The sequence below is a fragment of the Mus caroli genome, chromosome 4, assembly GCF_900094665.2.
Source record: "Mus caroli chromosome 4, CAROLI_EIJ_v1.1, whole genome shotgun sequence".
Classification (NCBI taxonomy): domain Eukaryota; kingdom Metazoa; phylum Chordata; class Mammalia; order Rodentia; family Muridae; genus Mus; species Mus caroli.
In genome coordinates, this window is record NC_034573.1 from 362,975 (window position 1) to 378,669 (window position 15,695).

Sequence of the window (15,695 nt, forward strand, 5' to 3'; positions counted from 1 at the left end):
TGGATGGCTCCCTTTTGCTTCCTCCAAGAACACTTCTAGACCAGAATTTCACTCTGTAGACCCCTCTGAACCACGTAGACAGGAATAGTAGAATCCCAGAGCTTTGAGCTTCCACTGTGTCTGTTCTCTACACATCGGTACTAGCTCTCGGCCCCACTCTTGCCTCCCTCCCTTCCTGGAAGAGAGGTCCCTTTCCTCTAAGGCTCCAGTCTTTCCATAGTTCCATCTTTCATCTGTTTGGTATTGAAAAGCTCACCAGTTATCTTTGTCTCCTCAGCTTTTGTCTACAACTAAATTTACTCCTTCATCCTAAAAGCAAACCAAACAACCACACACATTCAATGTCTCTTGCCTCCTTCAGGATTCTGCTCCTTTATGCAATACACATAGCCTCTAGCCCAAGCATGTGCCACCAACTGTCCCAGCCATTGCACTTGCCTGGCCCCTCTACACATGGACACCGATGTACTCTTCTCACTCAGAGAAAGCCACAGTTGTCCCAGTGACAAGTTCCACAGCACCCAGTGTTGTGACTTCTAGAAAAAGCAATCCCATCTCACTGGTCTTTTCTTTCCAACTCAGCCCTCCCTCTTCATTGGTTTGCTATTCGCCCCCACCACACAACTTTATTTTTGCCATCTGCGTTTGGGCTCAAATCTGAGGCAAAAGAAACCCAGTGCAGAAGTGTTTTTGCAACTTTCCTGCTCATGACAACATTCAAATGTAAGCTATTACAAGTCGTTTAGAATTTTGTTGCTTGAAAAAAAAAATTCAACTTGTAAAATTTATGTGGAAGTGATTACAAATGGCCTTTCTTTATGGACTGGAAAGGAAAGCAACCCTTTTCATTTTTGTTTGTTTGTTCTGCTTTTTCTAGACAAAGATTCTCTGTGTAGCCCTGGCTATATAGTAGTAGCCTGTAGTCTTGGAACTCTTTTTGTAGACCAGGCTGGCCTTAAATTCAGAGATCAGAGATCCAACTGCCTCTGCCTCCTCTGTGCTGGGATTAAAGGTATGCTCCATCACTGCTGGTTAACAACTGTTCCTTTAAAAAACATTGGTTTTTTTGTTTTGTTTCAGGCAAACTGCAGCTTGAGTTTAGATATGTGTGTTAGGAGAGATTTGAAACATGAAAATTTACAGGGGGAAATGTGGCATTCCATAGTACCATTCATTTTTTGAAAAATGTTCTTTATCAGTAACTAAGTTTTCAACCCCAGGACAAATGGTTGAAGTGCCTATTTAACAAATCAAAGTGGACCTGGTGCCAGGTTCTCCCTGCATCCCTCAATCCCTATCAGTTACAGGGTGCTCCTGGCTGGCATGTCCTTCCCCCCAGCTGTCCTTCCCTGTATAATCCATTTTAGCTACCCCTCCTCTTTTGGGCTGCTACACCTGGTTCTCCTCTCTTCCTTCTCTCTTCCCCTCCTACCTCTTCTCACATGGCTTAGAGTCAGGTCCATGTCTCTGACTATGTCCTATGTCTCTCTTTTATTCACGATAAACTTTGTTCCTCATACCTAGGAGCAGGGATGTCCTCTCCTCCCACCATCACCCCCATTCTTTTTTCATTCAGGAACAAACCTTACTACAGAAATGATACAGTAGGGCCAGGAACCCCCCAAAGAACGGATTAGATTGTTTACCAGCAGTGATGCCCATAAGATCTGTGGCCCCGTTATGCTTAGGAAAAGCACTTCAGGCTGAAGTTCGTGGTAACTTTATTTCCTAAAAATATGCCCTAGTGGTATGTTTTCTTCCACACCATCCTTACTTCTTTAAAAAATAAACAGAAACAAAAAGCTTATCTCCACACCGGCTCGATGGAGTCAGCCTAGTGCTCCTCGGAAAGCCTTGAGGTCCCTCTGGAGCAGTTCTGCACCCGGCCTCTGCAGGGCGCGGGCCTCCCAGCAGCTCTGGACGATGTTCTGCAGCGTTTTTCCAGTCAGGGAGGCGGTGAACACCGCCCCTGCCAGTGAGGGGCGCAGATTGTAGGCTACCACTGCGTACTGCACGTACTGAGGCTCGCCGGAGTAAGGCACTTCCCTGGTGGTCATCTGCCACAGGGTGATTCCAAAAGAGTAAATGTCAGCTTTGGGCGTGGGAATCTCTCCTTTCAGGATCTCCGGAGCTTGGTGCGTGTACGTGCCCCCTATGTGGTGAGGGGACGCCTGCCGGCACCGCAGATCCTGCAGCTTCTGGGAGCAGCCGAAGTCACTGATCTTACAAACGTCCTGCTCACTGATCAAAATGTTCGCTGGCTTCAGGTCCAAGTGCAAAATGCTTTGTGAGTGGAGAAAAAGCAGGCCGTTAACAACATCTAGGGAATACTTGAGGCACTTCCCCAAACTCAGTTGTTCTCTGCAGCTGAGAGGCTCCGGGGAGCGGGTGGCACCGTAGATGACTTGGTGTAGAGTCACATTGCCCCCAAACTCCATGATTATGGTACCTAGGCTGTTGGAGTCTTCGGGCGTGCGCGTGCTGGCAGCCACAACCCGAACTATGTTGTCGTGGCGTAGTCTTGCAATGTTCAGTTCAGCCCAGAAACTCCGCTGGGATGCATGTAGGTCCTTGGTGCACTTGTTCACTTGCTTGATGGCCACAGGAACACCGTGGTAAGTGGCTTTATACACCGAGCCAAACCCTCCAGAGCCCAGCCTATGCATCAGGCATACCTGTTCCCAGTCTATGGAGAACCAGGCCAGCCGGCGTGGCAGCCCGGGAGCCCGAGGAGGAGTGGTCCCCAGGAGATGCTTCCCTGCCTTCCTCGGGGCCACCAAGGGACTGCTGCAGGACCGCGAGTCCACCGATGGCGACAGCTCACGAGGGAGGTAGTGACACAGGCTTAGAGGCGAAGGCATTACACCCTCAGATGGGACAGTCACATGAGACACTAGGGGAAAATGAGTAGGAACAGCCAGGGAAGTTTGGAAGCATGGCTGAAGATTCCTGCCTTCATCCCAGTTCCTTTCCCTTCTTCTTTCTTGATTCTCAAAACCAGCCACATCTGTGCTATCACTACTCCACAAGGTGTTTCTTTTTTAAAAAATAAGTCAGGTGGGGTTGGGGGTGCAGATGAAGCCTGGCAGTCTCAGACGAAACGATTGCTCACAGCTAAAGTGAATCCTTAGCAAAACAACTTCTTTCCGGTTAAACAGTACTGGCCTGCCCCAAAGCTCACGTCTCCTTCCAACTAATTCTTTAATCACAATACAATGGAAGAAAAAAAAATCAAGTACATTCTGATGATCATTAATCAGTCTTTCGACTGAAGAGAAAAAAAAGTACAGTGAACTTGGTGCACACTTTTCAGGCTATAATGATTGTTAGTGCTAGTCTCCAGCTGCATTAAATCACTCCCAGCAGCTATTGGCTGCAAGAGTTGCAATGCAAACAGCAGACATTTGTTGAACTACTTGCCAGGGTTATTAGATGCAACCTTCGTAAGAATTAACGTCTGTAACTTTAATGTCTTTGATCCAAATACAATCACTTATAGAAGTCAGATCACATACCTTTTAAGTTCATCAGAAGGGAGCATTCTGACACTGTATTTGATTTAAACAGCAAGTTAAGACTCTGTAACAACACAGTGACCTCCTAATATCCCTTTCCAAGGCAAGTTAAGTCACCCCATGAGTTTGAGTTTGCTTTAAGACAGATTCTAGACTTCACAGTTCCTGGAATTTAATGCAGAGTTGGAGGAAGGAAGAAAGGAACAAAGGTGATTGTGATGACCATGGCTGTAAATATCAGCAAGCGTGGGAAAACAGAGGAAAAGTCAGGAGAAACAGACATGGCTCAGAATCACTGGTACCCATCTATAACATGGAAAAGCAGATGCTGAACACAAATTCAGCTTCTGGCATCAAACCACACATTCCTCTTTTTTTGTTTTATAAAAATGCACTCAGTTTCATGCTATATCTCTGGGAGAATGGGAAAGAGCCTTGTTCTGTTTATTCAAAAACGTTTCTCAAAGTGTCTAGGAGTTACTCCTCTTAGCTGCTCAGTAAGGTGTTTTGTGCATACAGGTGATAAGTGATCACTTTTCATGTGACAGCTGTGTCCCTTTGACTTCAGAATCACAGGTTTTGAGAAGACAATAAAGGAGAAACATTTATATAAACAACTCAAAGTTCACCAAACTCCAGGTTTCTACTTGATGGTATATGATTTAGTTTGTCATCTTGTACATAGTATATAATTGTTAGCACCTCAATGCTTTATGTAAGAAATTAGGATAATTAAACATTTTTCGGGAATAAAAGTTGAGTAGCTTTGAACATATTAAGAGGACAAAATATTAAAAATATAAGCCATGGAATATTTTAATAGAAGCCCCATTCTGTACACGTGTATCAAACCCAAATAAAAAAGGAAAATAGTGAGCATGACAAAATTTAAAAGCACTGAAATTATACTGCAAATTTGCTCAGCAATCATAAAGATAAGATTATAGCTCAGGACTGTGAATTGTGGACTTCAGGAGCATAAGAGTAATAGGTTGCCTTAAACCTCTGGGTATCACACAAAATACATTACAATGTGATTTATTACCTTGTAATTTTTAATTTTAAGATAACCTCATAAACAATTCACTTCTAAAGTTCAGTCTAGTATTTATTCAAAATGCAAGGTTTTGGTGAAAGTATGAGTCACTGTGTATGCACAAATCTGAGCTCATTCCACTCATCAGCCATCTACTCAAGGCTTTTAATGGTGTGTCCACTGCTTTCTATGTGTTTCCTTTTGTGGGTATTTAAAACTGCAGATGGGTTACATCCTGATAGCCCCATCATAGGCTGTAAGCACTGATGAGTGGAAATTCATATGTTAAATGCTTTACCTAGCAAATGTCAGAGATGGTTATTAACCAGAATGACAGTGCTACAGAGGGGCAATCTTCGCTCAGGAGTAGTCTGTTGAGTGCATAAGGATGCCATATCATTATAAAGTTAAAACATTGGAGTTTGGAGTGTTATACATCAAGCCATGGAAAGCTGGGAGACTAGCTGAATTACAAGTCTTACTATGGAAACTGCCCTTACTCTGAAAAGATCTACCACTATTTATTAATTTTCTTTCCTTTATCACATAAGTTCTTATTATGATTTTAATTAACTTTGTTCAATGCTGACTTTGTGTCCACACGTATACAATATTTCGGTATTTTCAACCTATGATGGGCTCATCTGTAGTTTCAAATACCTGTAAAAGAAAATAAGTACGGAATAGTGGACATGCAATTAAAGCCCTTGGGTCTATGGATACATGGTGGATCTCAAGCAATGGGCTTGAGATTTGTGCATGCAATACGAACCATACTTTCACAAATACCTTACATTTTGGATAAATACTAAACTGTGATTAGAAATGAAAATTTTATCTCAGAAATGGATAAAGCCTGGTTTTAGAGATAAAGTACAAAGGCTCTGGGTTAGATGGCTGGTGTTTCTTACTGTCCCAACACCTGAGTTTCAATCCCTGGAAAAGACAGTAAAAGCACACCCAACCTTACGTTGTGAGGAAGACTCACAGATTCCAAATTCTCCTTTGCTCCGGATTTATAGTAGATGGCACTTAGCTACTACTTATTTATGAAACTCATAGAAATAAAACTCTGGTATTTGGGGGCTTATACCATGTAAGAAACACAGACGTGTTAAACATCACTAGCTTAAAATAATCTACTGGGGCTAAATGAATTCATTTTATTGATAAGTTAAAAGTTTAAAGTGTGTTTTCCGGCACTTTCGTTTTATTAAAGATATAAAAGCATGTGATATTATCCGTAAATGTCCAATCTACAGAACTTTAACTTTAATCTGATCAGATGCAATAAGGCTTTGTGATCTCTAAAGACAAAAGACAGCATTTGAAGGTAACAGGGCAGGTGCGATTTAGGAATGTAAAGGAGGCAGCGTTGGTCCTGGCCGCTCCTGGAAGTGTGAACATCTGTTCCTTCGGCTTGGAGATCTGCGGAGATCAGCGTGTTTATCAGGTGTGACCACAGATACGGAATCTACAGTTCCTGGGACGCTGGTCGGTGTTTCAGTCCCTCCGGGCTCCTTCCTGCTCCCGGTTCCGGAAGTCGAGCGGCGGCGCCTTCGGACCCGCCCGGTGGCTGCTGCCTGGCCCAGGGGCCAGTGGCTAAGGCCCTGGGGTCCCCAAAGGCCACCGAGGAGCTCCCCGCCCTTCCGTGCAGGCTACCGCGTCTCAGGGTCGTCGCGTAGCCGTTGAGAGACATTTTTAAAAAAGGCTTTGAAACTCCACAGGCGTCACGACGACGCTCAAGACCCGCGAGGGGTGGGGGTGGGGGAACCCGGCACCGCCACGTTCGCGCACGCGCAGTCCCGAGCACAGGCTGCTCAGGATGCTGGGCGGCCTCAGTGAGCTCAGGTTACATCCAGCCGGATTTCCGAATGGCGAAGTTGGAAGAAGTGGAGCATAGGAGCCCTTGGTGTCGTCGTCCCCCCCCCCCCCCCCCCCCCCCCCCGCCCTGCGCTCCCTTTACAAAAGCTTATTAAGGTCGAAAACCTTTTGACGTTTTAAAAAGCCCAGACGCTAAAACAGAAAAAATACAGGTCTTACTAAAAGTTCCAACGCAGAGATTCGAGTCAAACTGGAAAACACATCGATTTCTCAATCTACTTATGGCAAACATTATGCTGTTAATATTCTTCTGAAGTTTGAATTTTATGTCTAGTGATAGAACACTGACTTTAAGTGCGCATAGAATTATTTCCATTTCCCTGCGATCAACTTCGAATTTCAGAGACTGATTTACATTTTGTAGGACTGAAGCAAGTCTGAGGGTGAAACTTGTGCACAAGACTTGGTTTTGTCCCTCTTAGAGGGGGTACCTGCTTCCACCTGGGCTGCTCACTTGCATTTTTAATTTTAACTCTTAAGATATACATTATATTGAAATATCTTTTCACCTGATAATATTTTAACACATTTACTGATTTTGTAACAAAACTTGTAATATAGGCTATCGAGTTTAATGATACCTTGCAATTTTCTCTCATCTTCTTGGCCATAAACTATTCACGGATATTTGAAAACTCACCTGATTTTAATTTGGTGATTCTTAATTTCCTCATCAGAGCTTAAGGGATCGTTTTCTTTGAGCCAGGAAACACTATGTATTTAATACTTATAAAGTCAATTTCTCATTGGTGGAAGTGAATCAAAATAATAACACATTGATTAAAGGATTCAAAACTGATACAGGTTATTAACTTTATCATGTTTATTCATTTTTTGCATTGTGTCAATATGGACATATGATTCTTTTTCATGCATTCAATGTGATTAAATGAACTACAGTAATAATTATCTTTTCTTACTCAAACTTACCCACTTTGGCAATGAGTGGATCCTGTTCTGTTTGTTTGGTACTGTCCCATTGATTGGAATTATTTTGTGTCCTCCTAACTGTGGGTTGGACCAGGTTCACAGTGCCTTGTAGAATCCAATTCTCAAGTGTACCCTAGCAAAATGAAGCTGGAAATCATGACTGCAGAGATAACTTTACAGGTACGTTCATTTACTTCCTTCTCTTCCCCTCTCACTTTAAGAAACAAAAGTTGGAAAAACATAGTCTTTTTTTAAAGGCAAATATTCCTATTGATTTTGTTGAATTTAGGTTTAGTAGTATATTTCTCAGTTAAATATGTTAGCTATTATTTTTTTTCTTCTCATATTCTTAGTCATAGCATCCTGAGTCCAAGAAGATGTAACATAATTGTTGGCTTTTAATCTTAGAAGCTATAAATACAGTTCAAGATTTCTTGCAGTTACTTTGTCTTTACATCGTAAGTCACAAAATATGTACAGTCAAATTGTTTTCTTACATAATAACTTACACATGACATATAGCATGTATAGTTATGGTAAATTTTGGTGGTGTGTGATTGAGAAAAGCACAGAGTTTAACTGTTCTCCCAGGTCCTGAATTCATTCTGTAATGCATAGGGGCCTCAAACTTGCATCAATCCTTCATTAGCCTCCTGGGTGCTAGACTTATGGACATGGGCCACACGTCTGGCTCCAAACCATTAAAAATAATTACCTTCTAAAAACTACCTGCCTTCTTGTTAACCAGCAACATCTCTGGTACTGTAGGAAACATCTTAGATTTGCTTTCTCTTTTTTTGAGTTTCCTTTATAACACATGCCATGGTTTTCTCAATTTAATATCATCACACATCACCAAACGTTACCATGCAGAAAACAAAGTGATTCTCTAAACTAATTTTATTATAACCCAATGTCAGTCCCCTCCCCACCACACCCACTCTCCTCAAGTTTTTCGTCTCTTCTTCTCCCTCCTTGCACATTCCTCTATACATGAAACATTTCACTCAGTGATTCTTCTTCCTCTCTTTTGCCACAAAGATTCAAGCCATTCTCTTTTGTTTTCTGATTTTTGGCAATATAGACTTATTTGAGATGAGATTTCACGTTTATCTGTTCTATGCGCTTACTAGACAAAAGAAACAATTCTAGTTATTGGTAGTGTTTGCCTTCTTAATACCTTGAGGGCTTTAGGGCTAATAATTTGGGTTTAATGTGTATGAAATTACAAGGAATATCACAGTGATGTTTGCAGCATCCATGCCAGGCATCTTGGCAAGTCAAGCATTGGGAAATGTGTTAGAACTCCACACGAAGTGAGTTTAGGAGGTTTAGGGAGTGGTGAAAGAAGAAGATGGTTCTCCTTATTAGGTCTTGGCTCTTAGATCGGAGAGACAGCTCAACTTGCTGCTAAGCCTGAGTTTTATCTCCAGGACTCATATGGTGAGGGCAAGAGCATACCCCTACAAGTTGTTTTGTGAACTCCACATGTGTGGCACATGTGTGCCCCCAACACATAATAATATAAGTAGATGTAAATTCTTTTAATAAAGACTTATTTTATGTGTATGAATTGTTTTGTTTGCATATATGTCTGGGCACCACATGTGTGTAGTGCCTCACGAAGCTGTAAAAGGGTATTGGGAGTTACGGAGCATTGTTACACATCATGTGGTTCCTGAGAACCAAAGCTGGATTCTCTACATGTACAAGTGCTTTAACTGCTGAGCTATCAGTTCGGTCCTACTCTTCTGTCCTTCCTTTCCCCCCTCCCTAGCCCACCCTTCTCAGTCTCTGTGTGTGTGTGCAAGTGTGTGCACCCAAGTGCACAATATCACGTGGAGGTCAGAAGACAGCTTTTGGGAGTAAGTTTCCTCTTTCTACAGTGTGGCTCCTGGGGACTGAACTCCGGTCATCGGACTTGTTAACATGAACCTTTACCCACTGAACTATCCTGCCAGCATCTAACCTTTTGTTTTTTTTGTTTTTGGTTTTTTTTTTTTTTTGAGTATCGTTGGTCAAGAAATGGAGAAGGAGCTGGAAAGGTTATCGTTATCCTTAATGTTTATTTTAACATCTTTAATAATTTTGGCCACTCTCTGGGCAATTTGATCTAGAGCCACATCTTTCCATACATATCATAATTAGTTTGTTTGACATGGTGATTTTTCTTTAGCTGTTTTAGGACCTCGTTGTTAATAGAATTTAAAAAGTGAGAAATTAAAACTTGGGGCACCCTGGTGTATCCAGAAAAGATTCTGATGATTACTTCCTGTTATAAACAAGCACAAATGGAAGAACTCTGAAAACTCCCCACTGCTGTGTGGCTGGGGTATTTTTTGTTAGTCGTTTTATTGGAGTTTTAGAACTAGTTGAAGTGAGGGTATGAAACCAGGGTAACAGGAAAAAAAATCTTAATTTATGAACTATAGCTGAGGCAAGAGGATTATTCAGCATACACACACATTATCTATCTATCTATCTATCTATCTATCTATCTATCTATCTATCTATCTATCTATATCTCAAACCAAGACAAAAGGTAGATGTGGGGAGACTCAACTCAAAGGAAAACAGGCTGACAAAAACCAACAGGCTTATCTGTAGCCTCTTTTGGATGAATTCCGGCTTTTCATTGCTCCACATTTTGTGCAAATAATGATCATGGTTTCCAGCTTTAAGACTCAGATATAGTTACGCACTACATTATGTTGTTCTGGCCAGTGTGAGATGATGTATGCGATGGTGGGCCCAGAGGATTATAATGGTACTGAAAATTCAGTGACATCTTAGCACAGCACAGCACAGCACAGCACAGCACAGCACAGCACAGCACAGCACACAGGTTAGTGGTGATGCTAATGGAAAGCAGCCTACTGCCTTCTTAACCACATCAGATGAATGCAATACAGTTAAGTGCACATGCAATTCTTGTTCCTATGTATTTGTTATATTATTCTTATTAGTTTGCAATAATGCCTGTGTTTAAAAGAAGTTTCCTGTGAAATCAATTGGAATTTAGCCAAGAACTGATTCACTATATCTTCAATGCATCAAGAGCCCCTGTTGATCATTGGCCCACCCCATTCAAGGTTGTGTAAGTACATTCTAATGATGTAATCACCTATCCAGACACTCCTCAGACTATATCTCTGTCCTAAAGCAGTTTGTGATTCTACTCCTAATCTATATATAAAAAGAGAAAATGTAGAGGCTCATCTACCACTCAACTACCCAGTATTCTAAGGATCTTTAAGGTTTACTTGAGTTTTTAAAATGTATTTGTAGTACAAATATGATGAAGAAATATAAATAACTTGATTGAATAACTTTAGTGTTCCCTTATTTGTTGGAAATCCAGAACATTTCTGATGATGACGTTTCTCTTTGTGAGGCTACCATGAAATGGTGAAATCCCTAGTAAAGGGTCTGTGCATTATGGAGAAGCAGGAGAGGCTTAACTTGTCTTCACAGTGGTGTTCCAGGTCCAGCTAGGAAACCGTGAGGGTATGTTAAAGGTAGGCCCTAACCTCAAAGACTTTAATGGAAACTGGAGTCAGGTTCTAATCCATTAAGCCACAACAGATGGGACACCTAACAAGACAGCAACAATGCACCTTGGGATTGCTGAGGAAGAAATCAGGCCAAGTAACAAAGCTTCTCTGGGCACAGGGGCATTGCCCATTTCTTTTCCTTCATAGCTTGAGTATAGTATTTCCTCCACCTTGCCTCCTTTGCTGGTAGTCTTTCTTCTGCTTAGTCAGGTCTGTAGTGATTTTCACTGTGTTTTGCATTGGTTCACTGAGTTTTTTTATGTCTAGCATTTCTATTTGGTGATTTTTCTATTTTTTGAAACCTCAAGTTCCTTGTTGAGTTTTTTTCCATGCTGGTGGTGACTTTTCCTTCCAAATGTCAACTGTCTCATTCATTTTTATGACTTTTTTTTCTGTGTGATTCTGATCCCCATCCCAGGTTCCTGTCCTGACTTTCTTCAATGATGAACAGTGATATGGAAATGTGAGCCAAATAAACCCTTCCCTCCCCAAGTTGTTTTGGTCATGGTGTTTTGTCACAACTATGGTAGCCATAACTAAGACAAATATATACATATGTTTTCCATATATTATTACAAAAAAGAAAGAGAAAGAAAAAAAGTATAAGCATAGACACAAAAATCCATAACAGTACTATGAAATCAAATCTAGCAGTGTATAAAAAAGGAGACCACCTCAACAACAGCATTATCCTTGGAGTTCAGGGCTTTGTCAATCGTTCAAAAATCAATGAATATAATTCAACATATTAGTAGAAGGCTAAATGAGAAGACACACACTCATACTAATGAGTGTATGGGGGCATTCAACAGCATGATAAAAATCATATAAAATACGAACAGATTATTTCCCTAACCTAATAAAGTATAGTTGATTTTAAAACCATGTAATAATACTCATGGTGAGATACTAGATATTTTCTTGTAAACCTGGAGAACAAGGTAGAAGTATCCTAAACGAACTATTTGGAGAGTAATCCTAAATTATTCACATTTAACATCACACTTAAAGTGTTAACTTAAAGTTATTTAGGCAATATGCAAGTCGAAGAATTTGGAGGCAGACAGACTAGAGAGTAAGAAATGACAGCATCACCTCCAATCTAGATATACATTGAGAATTCCTGGCGCACCCAAGCATAAACAGCTCAGCACAGATGAGGCCCCAGGTTTGCTCTGACAAACACACAGCAAAGAGAGTATAATCTGGTAGCTGGGAAAGTATCTCAGAGGTAGAGTACTTGCTTAGTAGACACAAAGCCCCTGGAGTCTAGTTCAATGTTGCAAGAACACAAGGTCACAGTACCTAACATTAACATTCACGAGGCTCTTCTGCTCATTAACATAGGACTACAGGATAATTAGCACTGAAGATCTTCGAAAAAGCCACATGAAAACTCTTAGAAGTTTTCTAAAATATGCCCATATTCATATATAACAAAATTTTAAATAAAGTTATCCTGCATGGGCTACAATGGCTCTGCTAGACTCTATAGCTATCATACAAAAACACAGAGATAGGTGTGGGTTACCTCTTTTCTAATTGTTGGTCAGTGGGGTCTCATAGACCTCCACAAACAGTACAGCTGATGGTCACTGCTCTTGGTCGTCCTTCAGGATCCTTGATGGTAAAAACTTATTGCTGAAGGTGACATGTATTGAGACAAAGAACATGGAGAAATTTAGCCAATACTGACCTGGAAGCTTCATCCCTAAATGGGTAGCTTTCATAGTGCTAGAAGGTGCTGTGTATAGTACTGAGGTAGAGAAGTAATGAACAGTGCTAACCAGCTGCAAATCCTGTGAACTACAAAAGAATGTATGCTAGTGCATGCCCATAATCCCAGCACTCAGGAAAGGCTGACCTCATTGACTTTGAAGATTAGCTTGGTCTACATAATGACTTCCAAGCTAGCTAGGTCGACATAGTGAGATCCCTCTTTTTGGTTGTTGTTTTATTTCGTTTTGTTTTGTTTTTGTTTCTCTGTGTAGCCCTGGCTGTCCTGGAACTCACTTTGTAGACCTGGCTGGCCCCGAACTCAGAAATCTGCCTGCCTCTGCCTCCCAAGTGCTGGAATTAAAGGCGTGCGCCACCACTGCCCAGCGTGAGATCTTTTTGAAAACAAACAAAAACATAAACAGATAAAGAAAAACCTAATCAACCGACCAACTAAACAATCAACCAAAAAAATCTAAAAGGTTCTTAACATGTACCATATGTCTTATAAACATTGCAAACAAAAATGGGTCCTAGAGGCTGGAGAGATGGCTCAGCAGTTAAAAGCACTGACTGCTCTTACAAAGGATCCAGGTTCAATTCCCAGCACCCACATGGCAGCTAACAGCTGTCTGTAACTCTGGTACCAGGGATCCAACAGCTTCATCTGGTCTCTGAGAACATCAAGCATGCATAGGAAACATAGCCATATATGTAGGCAAAATAACAATACACATAAATAACTAATTTAAAGTGGATCATAAATCTACATTGAAAATATAATACTGCATAAATTCTACAGAAAACTTAAGGAAAAATCTGCATGACTTTACGTTTAGTGATGACTTTTTAGATTCAAATGGAAAAGCACAATTCAAGAAAGAAAGAAAAAAAACCCATGTAAGGAGACTTGACAAAATGAGAACACAAGCCACAGACTAAGAAAATATGTGCAGATCACATATCTGATCATGCCTGCAATATTAAAGAATTCTTAATATTCAACAATAAAAATTAATAAAGTACTTTTTAAATAGGCAAGCAATCTGAAGAAACATTTTCCCTAATTTTTTTACAGTTTATAAATAAATAACTGAGCCAGTCCTGGGTATCATTTGTAATTAGGAATACAAAGGAGAACTGGAGAGATGGCTCAGCGGTTAAGAGCACTTGTTGCTCTTCCAGAGATCCTGAATTCAATTCCCAGCAACCACATGGTAGCTTAAAACCATCTGTAATGGGATCTGATACCGTCTTCTTATTTGTCTGAAGACAGCAACAGTGTATTCATATACATTAAATATATATATATATATATATATATATATATATATATATATTAAAGAAATACAAGGAGAATCACAATGAGACTATAGTGGAAGTCTTTACATTCAACACTATCAGATACCACAAAGATTCGAAGCACCAAGAACTGTTACTGGGCAACACAAGGAAAAGCACTTTAGAAAGCAGATGTATGGAAATGTGTGATAAAATAATCACAAAAGAAAACACATCCTAAAGCCTAGTCTTGACACAGAATCTTTGCTACCTAGATGGATTACATAGAATACAACAGAAACAAAACAATAAAAACTCTAGTTATGCATGTTGTTGGCCAAGCTAGACTAAGGTTACACTCATAAAATCAGAGAAACTTTCCTAAGACCTAAGGATTCCATAGCATTTCAGATGCAGGTAGTATAAACCAAGGTAAATAAAACTCACTTTTCAGGTATCAGACAATCTCACGGGCAACTAAAATAGAAAATTCGGTCTTACCTACATAAAAATTCAGATGGCATAGTTTGGAGGAAAATCAGCTGGTTGGTGAGCAAGAAAATCTCAGAAAGGGAATTTCTCAGACAAATTTTTTGCATATACTCTGACCAAATTTCTTGTGAATTCCTGATCTGCTCCTGTGTTGGGCAGACTCCAAGCAGCCACAGGTAGGCTACAAGAACTTCTGTATGAGTAACAACCCATCACCCAAGGGTTCCGGCTAACGCAAACATGACCCTCAACACTCGTTAGAGCAGTGGTTCTCAACCTTTCTAATGGTAGGATCATTTATGTTAGTGACCCTCAACCATAAAATTATTTTGTTGCTACCTCATAAGTGTGACTTCACTACCGGGATGAATTCTAGTGTAAATAACTGATGTGACCCCCTCAGGTCTCGACTTACAGGCTGAGAATCACTGCTTTAGAGAAAACAATCAAATCATGAAATTTAATTACTAGGAATACCAAGAAACAGGAACCCATGTGCCACAAATAAGATGGCTTGTGGAGGCTGACCCTGGGAAGGAACAGTCAGTAGAATTAGCAAAAGGGTTCTAAAAAACAGTGCACATGGAATGAGCAGCTGTAAATTTCAATAAAGAAAAAGAAGTTATTAAAAGATATGAAGTGTTCTAGAACTTAAAATTATACTACTAGAGTGAAACATTTCACAGGCTGGGATGTCAGGTCAGGAAGAGAGCATGCCTACCATGGATGTGACTCTGGCTTCCAGTTCTCAGCACTGACTGCAACTATGTCAGCAAGCCAAAGTACTACCATAAATATTCATTGAGAGTTAACAATGTGTTAAGTGGATGCTTTGGGAGCACTGCTCTGTGTATGAGGCACAGGAGGTGAGAAGTGAAGTGTGGCTGTGCTGTGGGCAGCATCTCCATCTGTGGCTCTTCACTTTTGTGTACAAATAAAAGGAAAATTGGGCACAGTGGGTGACAAGACCCGGGGATAGGGATCAGAAGTGATGGGTTGGATGAATACTGATGAGGCCATCAAAATTCAAAAGGGTAAACAGGATGGCTGCCAAAAATAAGGCAAGAGAAATCGAGAAACACTAAATCAGAGTCTAGGTGTTAGGGAGCTGGATGAGCCCAGTAAACATCAATGATGGTAAGCTACATGTGAAAAGCAAAAAAACAAAACCAATTTTCTCCCATCCCTTCCCTCCTCTCTCCCCCTTCCTCTTTCCCCACAGATCTCTTCCTCATCTTCCCTTCCTGTCTCCTCTTCTTCTTCTTTTTCCCTTTTGTTTCTTCTATT

At 40.7% G+C, this 15,695-nt stretch overlaps 1 protein-coding gene across 1 annotated transcript; it reads right to left on the minus strand.

Moving 5' to 3' along the window:
* Positions 1–1,711: 1,711 nt before the first annotated feature.
* Mos (MOS proto-oncogene, serine/threonine kinase) lies at positions 1,712–3,153 on the minus strand. The gene has a single exon (XM_021161625.1). It carries the CDS (start codon positions 2,859–2,861, stop codon positions 1,830–1,832), a length of 1,032 nt encoding a protein of 343 aa, XP_021017284.1. The 5' UTR covers positions 2,862–3,153; the 3' UTR covers positions 1,712–1,829.
* Between the last annotated feature and the right edge of the window lie 12,542 nt (positions 3,154–15,695).